The sequence below is a fragment of the Buteo buteo genome, chromosome 8, assembly GCF_964188355.1.
Source record: "Buteo buteo chromosome 8, bButBut1.hap1.1, whole genome shotgun sequence".
Classification (NCBI taxonomy): domain Eukaryota; kingdom Metazoa; phylum Chordata; class Aves; order Accipitriformes; family Accipitridae; genus Buteo; species Buteo buteo.
In genome coordinates, this window is record NC_134178.1 from 16,007,002 (window position 1) to 16,014,649 (window position 7,648).

The 7,648-nt window shown below is 47.1% G+C and overlaps 1 protein-coding gene across 1 annotated transcript; it reads left to right on the plus strand.

The window, feature by feature from the left end:
- The first annotated feature begins 1,082 nt into the window (after positions 1 to 1,082).
- Positions 1,083 to 1,484, plus strand: KCNE1 (potassium voltage-gated channel subfamily E regulatory subunit 1). Its single transcript, XM_075034723.1, has one exon. It carries the CDS (start codon positions 1,104 to 1,106, stop codon positions 1,482 to 1,484), a length of 381 nt encoding a protein of 126 aa, XP_074890824.1. The 5' UTR covers positions 1,083 to 1,103.
- Positions 1,485 to 7,648: the final 6,164 nt, after the last annotated feature.

Below are 7,648 nucleotides of genomic sequence, written 5' to 3' on the forward strand. Positions count from 1 at the left end.
GATAGGATTGCTTTTATTAACTGATTTACAGCTGACATTGGAAAGGGGAAAAGGACCCTTTAGCTTCTTGTGTAAGACTGTCAATGCAGAGGGCCGTGGCTAGGAGGCTTTGGACATCCAGGTGCTTCCTGGTGTTACCATCGCCTGTCCTATTCCTGACCTGCAGTGATGCCAGTGGAGGTCCTCCAGACAACCAGACAATTGTCCTCCAGACAATATTGTCCTCCAGACAATATAACACCGGTTGCATAGCAATTTACTTTGGAGGGGAAAGCAATGAACTACCTGGGGAACGACTGCTAGCCTATAGGAGGGAGGATTAAGGGAGATGCTTTTCCTTTCCACTGCTGGGTAGGCAGTTACTATAGATTTCCCTCTGTGTCCACTCCCTGGGCAAATGCCCATTGGGAAGTTGCATCAAATTAGTGTGGGATACATTTCTGTCACAGATTTGGTTGCTCGTTTTTGCATGGTGTATGTCATCATGAGGGCTGCAGAAGTGAAGCAAAAGTCTTCAACAGGGGTGGACAGGAGGAGCTTGCTGCAGGTACTGAGTGATTTCCACTCACTGCAGATCAGGTACACAAGTTTTGCTTCCAAATTAAATCCTTAAGCTGAGAGTAGAGGAGAGAAGACCAAGGGAAGCCATGATCACAGTCTTCAAAGCCAGAAGCAGCTGCTGTAGAGTGGGAGTGAGACACACCTCATGCCTGTGGGGGCTCAGGAGGGAAGTCATCGACTTTAAATAGCAGCACGGGAGGCCTGGGTGAGGTATCTGGGTGAGTGGCCAACAGCCGGGGCAGCTGTGCACTGCGACAGTCTGTCTGTGATGACTGAGGAGGTTTTGTAAGGCAGATGTTTATGGGGGGTGGACTCAGCCTAGCTAGCCTGGCTTGGAAACAGGAGATGAAGAGGTCCCTCCGGGCCCATCCGACCACCCTGCCTCTGCACTGGCCCCAGGGAGCTTTCTGGCTGAGGAGGGGAGCCAGTAAAGGGAGACAGAAGGAATCGCATCTTTATCTGATGGCATGCCCCTTATTTTTGTTCTTTTCCAGCTAACCTATAATTAAGGAAGGAAGAAGTGCGAAGGACAGCAAAACAAGATGTTGGTGCTGTCTAACAACACAGCCCTGAATTCACTCCTCTCCAAGCTGCTTCAAGACTACCTGGAGCAGACAAATAGCTCTGCACCTTCCCAGGTCAGAAGTGCCAGCAGCAACCTGGAAATCATCTACGTGCTGCTGATGATCGGCCTCTTTGGCTTCTTCACAGTGGGAGTCATGCTGACCAACATCCGCGCCAGGAGTCTGGAGGACTCCCGCGACCCCTACAACACCTACATTGCCACAGACATTTGGCACAAGAAGGACAGGGAGTATTTTCAAGCCAAGGTCATAGAAAACTATAAGCTGTGCTGTGTCTTTGAAAACCAGCTGGCCGTGGAGCAGCCAAGCATGCAGATTCCAGAGGTGAAGTCTTCCTAGCAAAAGGCGAGAAAGGATTGCACTTTGCACAGGGACAACCCGACTGATACCTGGTATGAACCAGGCTAGCTGCTTGCCCGTCTGCAGAGCCGCAGGCACTGGCCTCAGTCAGGCTAAATAACTGTAAACTGATGGTGAAGCTGATGGGTCTGTGGTGGCCCTGGTGCTGCAAAAGTGCCCGGCCACCAGTACCTTGCTGCAGTCACTGTAAGGTCGAGGAGGGGGGACACGCAGAGGGGGTATCATGGACTCACTAGCTTCACCTAGCGAAAAAAGCAAATGTTGGTGTTGCCTGTGTGAACGCTTGCAGTAGTCCATGTAATTAAAATCAAACTGGATCAATCACAAGCTAGAGGCGTTAACTGCCAAGTGTGGTTTAGGCAATCATTTTCAAGTAAGAAAGACCAGTTTCTTCCAAGAAAAAGTAGCCAAAATATTTCATTTGCATTTTAATCCAGCATAGAATAATCATTTTCTAAATTGTACGGTGTTGTGGATTACCTATTTCTTTCAGAATCATGCACCTCTTTGAGATAAAATTTTAGAAAAATATTCCCATTTTTTTCTGAAAACCATTTCTGTGGAAAAATGCAGACTCTGGAGCAAATTTTTTTAGTGACTGTCCCTAATTCCTAGCAGGTACCCTAGACTGGTGTTGATGCTACTTTTGGTTTTCCTTCTCATGGATGGCGGTTGATCCTGACAGCAGTGTCCACTCTTGTACAAAGATTCAGCAGCCCATGGGGTCTATGCCATACAAGTGTGTAATGTTTCGAAAGTGTCAGTCACATTTAATTATTGCACAAGACCTAAGTGCAATCCCTTGACTGGAAAGTGAATTTCCCCTCTGTGAAGAGCTGTTCCACAAAGTGTCTTATATTTAATCACTGACACAGCTTATGTCTGTGCTTAACTTAAAGCCCGTGAGCAGTTCCTCCAGCTCCCAAGAGCAGCCTCCCTTGGTATAGCTGCTTATCTATTGCAGTATCCAACGCGAGGTCTGTTCCAGCAAAGTTTTCCTGCCCTTGGCCTCCTTACACCCTCCTTCGGCAGGCCGTGTCTGCCGAGCCACGGGGCTACGGTGGCAGCCAAACTCGGCTTCTGCGGCAGCAGCTATCATCTGTCTCTGTTAAAAGGGAGAAATACGGTTCCCCTGGACATACTGTTACTCAAAATAGCAACCTCGCCAGCTTGAAGCCTGTTTTCTTGTTTGGGATCAAAGAAGCAATGGTCTGGACAGAAGGGGGGTGTGTGGTTATTTCTGCTCTGCAGATACACATCCCATTTTTAGCTATTGGAGAGGAAAGAGAAGTGGGAGAGGCTTGAAAGAAAGTCATGCAGAGCAGCCGCTTCAAAGGCAAGGCGAGGGTAGATAGCTACCCAAGTATTTGGATGGGCAAGCGATACCAGTCACAGCATATCCCTTTTCCATGCATAGGTAATTCTTTAGCACTGCACTTTCATTAAAGTAATATTCCAGCCATGTTTGTGTTCCCAGAATACTTGGGACAATTGAAAATGCAGGGTATTTTTTTAAAGATATTTATATGGTGCCTACCATTAAGCTGAGGACAAGATACATGTTTTCAGTGTCTTGAACAGCTTGGAAAATCTCCATTAGCTTAATTATCCAAGTTACTTTTCCCTCTAGATGAATGTAAACCAAAGCCAAGCTTTGGAAAGATGTTGACTTCTGAGCTTGGGCACTGCTCTTTTGGGATCTCACCACGCAGTCTGTTTATTACTTGCAGTTCCCTCCCCCTGTGACAGTGCAAATGCTCTTGCTTGCTGGCTCTCCAGAGGCAGGCCCGAGCAGCATTGCTGACAATGTTTAAACTTGCATCAAAAATGGCTTTTAATTACATTAAAACCTTTGAATATTAAGCTTGTTAAAAGGGCTCCCTCCCGCAGCTCCCCCTCCACCCCAGGTGTTTTCAGGTATTTTGGGTCTAAGCACTTGCTGGTCACCTTATTTTAATAGGTCCAGTGTAGTTATTGGTGACAGGGGTAATTGTCACCGTTAGTTGGCTTCCACTTTTTTTTTTTTCAGCTCTGCCATTTTATTTGTTTAAAAAAGAGGGGAATGACTGTGCCTTAGTCACAACACTTTGTACCCCAGGCTACAAATCACCTTTCAGTGGCAGTTGTGGACTCCCACTGTGGGCTTTCACATTACCTTTCAGTCCTGTAGTTCTCCTTTTCCCCCTATTTTTTCACTTGTACAACGCAATAAAATATGAATTACAAACTGTGCTTGTGGCCTCAGATGTTTTTTTCTCCTAACCTGTTTCACAAGCTCACAGAAAGAGTGCTGATACTACCCAACGGGCACCCACTCACCCGTCCCCTTTCTACACCCTATTAACCAGGGCCAGGCCTGGGTGCTGGGATATCTCTCGGTACACCTAGATCTGGAGAAATATTAAAATGTCAGGAACAAATTCCTCACCTCAAGTAAACTCCCAGAGTTTGCAATACCCCAGGCAAGCTTGGCTCTGGTGTTCGATGCAGCGATCCCAGCTGCAGCCTTTGGGCACGTGTTGCACACAGCTTTCCACTGCAGCCCCAGCAGCACCTGCCCTAGGGGAGCCTGGGTTTCGTCGCACCCCCCTAGAAATGATGGTAGGCCTGGCAAAAGGGGAGAAATTGCTGTGCGGTAGTAGTCCCCCCAGCAAGGGTCGAAGGTCTTGTGCCCACCTGGAGCCCAGTGGCTCTGCACAAGTCATTGGTTGGGTAGCTAGCCCTCATGGGATGCTCTGTTGATGCAGATTTTTTAAGTCTAGAAAGGATCGTTCTGATCACAGGAGAGGTAGGAGTATGTATCAAGAGATCTTAAGGGTTCAGGTCAGCCAGGTCTCTCTGCATGCACTCCTTGAAAAAGGCTCTGAAATCCCTTTCTATATAGCTTTGGATTATGTAATAACAGTTTTGGAGATGTAAAGTGTGAGCCAAGCTGCAGCCTGCATTGCCGAGCATCCTCCAGGGCCTGTAAACACAGCTCCCACTTCCTCTGTCATTACCACTGACTCACGCAGGACGGCTGACACGGGACCCATTTCTGACTTCATGTAATAGGAGAAAGAGCATTCACTGGCCAAGGAGTGCCTAGAAATGTGTGATTAGTTCACTCGCTCATCATCTTTGCCATAGACCAAAGCCAGCAACAAACCTGTCATATAATTACCATCACACACAGCTCACGTTTTCCGATTTCCTGCTTGTTGGGGAGACTGAAGAATCTTAAACTCATTAGGCAAGTGTTGCACTTTCTTTGGCCCAAACTTTACAAGTCTTTTGCTCAGGAGACATAGAATAGCCAGGGAGATTGTCACAGGTTTATTTTTCTCCAGTCCCCAACAGCTGAAGTCCCTGGCTTCATCAGCTGTGGCTTATTCTAGTCAGTAGCCCTGCTGCCGGTTGGCCTAATGAGCATATCTCTAGGCACAGGTATTGCTCTCTGGCTACTTATGGTTTTTATAACAGAAAACACATCACGTAGAAATGCCAGCATTACACAGAAATGGCATTTTGAATTTAAGCCCTACATTGTTAAAAGCAATGTGATGGTAATGTGCAAAGGTCTCGAGCAAAATCAAAGCCTAATATAGCAGGTTCCCTCCTGTATATATTTTGAGAGGTTCTGTTTTGTACAGTTGCAGACTAACATGAAAGCTGTGTGGTACAAAGCCACACAAATAAAATATTTGTGAATAACTGTGGTACAGCACAAACATGGACAAGACTCTGTGTCGTACCTCTTGGAGGGGAAAGTCAGTCCTCGCACCTTGGAGGAAGAATCTCCAGGGCAGTTTTTCACTAGGTTATGTGGCCACTAACTCATGGGAAGATGAGGTCTCCCTCTTCTCCCCTTTTCTGCCTGCCCTGGAAACCTGTCTGCGTTGCCCAGACTCTGGGCAACTCTGTGACTGCTGCAGCCCCCCAAACCTAAAGCATGTCTCCTTGGGCCATGGCTGTAAAGCTGTTGCAGGAACGTCATCTGTAATGCCTCTACCGGAGAAGACTTCCCCAGCCATGTGTGGAGCAGGGTGCAGCTACGCTTCTCTGGCAGCATGCAGTCATTTGCTGCAGTGGGAGTATGTTTACCTGAGGATATGTGTCTGCATGGGCTCACACAGAGAGGGTATGGGTGGCCCAAGCTCAGCTTTAAGATGGCCAGATGCCGGCTGTAGCTGTAAGAAAGCATGAGTGCAGTGCGGAGGTTGAAACCAATGTGCTCTAAGCCGTGACTAGAAGTGGTTTACATCCAGGCAGCACAAAGCCCAGGGAAGCAAGTCTGTGCTGATCTGTAGCTGCTTTGTAGCCTGACGTGCACAACCTTCCCATAGGAAGCCCAAACTGAAAGCTCATCCTTTGCCTTCACTGCAAAACCTTCACTCCCCTCTCACCTGCCTGGAGAGCTTCGGGCCCTCCTTCTTATTTCCCATCTCATGGAGAACTTGCATCTGCAGCAGCTGGCTTTTCATTACACACAGCAGAAATCCTTAGAGCTGCAGGTACAAGAGATCAAACCCCTAGTATTAAGTAAGTGGTCCATCTGGAAAATACTTTACAGCCAAAGGCAGCCCAAGTGTGCAAGTCTGAAGTGAATTCCCCTCCCTCCTCACTTTATAGTTATCAGTGTTATCTTTATTTGCAGTTGGTTGGGTCAGACCTGCTACACCGGGAAACGTGCACAAAGACAAGCAGAAGGAAACCGATAAAAATAGAAGATATGAGCAATCAGAAGCAAGCAGAACATTCTTTACAGCTGATAACAGGAATGATCTTATATAATATTTCTATGGCATCCTGTTTCATTTTTACACGTTGTTATCACTATGCCAAACTCACTCCCTAATCTCTTTATCCAGCTGGAGCCATCAGCTATGCATGTGAAACCTCCACGAAGCCTTTCTCAAGAAATTGCTCAAGGGACCAGCACAAATATGATTGCTTGGCAGAGGAGGCTGTGAAAGGTCACGCTGCGTTTCACTGGTGAGGTGGACAGGAGGCTGCTCCCTGAGGCTGGAGCTGTCCATGCAGCTGGCTTCATGGACGTGTTCAAGCAGAGAAACCGTCTCAGTCAACCGCCTTCGAAGGACAAGAAGCAAAGGTCAATACCATGCCAAAATAGGCAAGAAAATGACTTAATTCTTGGTAGTTCTAGGGCAGGGATTGCAAGGATAGTTAAAAAAAAGCGCCAGCTTTCAACTGCACCCACGGGTGTCCTTCAGATCAAAGAAAAGGGAAGATGTACATAAATATCGATGGAAAATGCATGAATGCTAAATCCAGAAGTGAACATTATGACCATCTGACCTGATTTAGCAGAAGTAAGGCCAAAGACTCTAATGTAATAATTTCTTCAGGCAGGCCCAGAGCCTCTGATTGGGCTACAGCACGTTATTTTCAGATGCACACTCAGGCTCACCAAAATAATTCCTCTGCTCAGTCCACAAAATCCACACACTGGACCAGGGGCCACTGACCTTCCAAGACCAAGAGCCAAGCAAAATAAAATGTGACACCTTCATGTGAGAGCACTTGCTCTAAAAAATGCTTAATTCAGTATTGCTCTGATGAGTGTGATAGCAGTTTTACGACAGGTACACCACACAACTCAAAATACAGGTGATTGTCACAGAAATACACTGTTTGATTTTGACTGATGTCCAGTAAATTGATTCTCAGTATATGATAGTTCTGATTTTGTTTCTAGATGCGGTAGCTTTCATACTTTTATATAAAAAAAGCATAGCTCATTAGCCCAGCTGTGAGCATTCGTTCTGATTTAATTCTGAGGATCAGAGGTTGATCAGTGGCTGCTGTTCAGCACAGGACACTTACCTGCTGGGGAGGTAATGCTTGTTTGGCACAGCCCCATTAGCAGTATCTCTTCTGCCTCCCCCCACTGCAGTATTCACCCTTCTCCAGGTTTCCTTCCAAACCACAACCTCTGGCCTTCGGACCTCCCTCCCCAGCCTCCCTCACAGGTCCACAGGTCCTCGCTTGGGAGAAGGGAGCATAATCCCTCTGCCTTAGCCGAAGGGAGCCATATCAGCGGAGGATCTAACCCATTGTTCCCAAAGTCTGAGCTCCAATTTCCTTTTTCCTTGTGACCTCCAGCTTCGAGTGGCAGGGTAATTTGTCAGGGGAACAGTTGA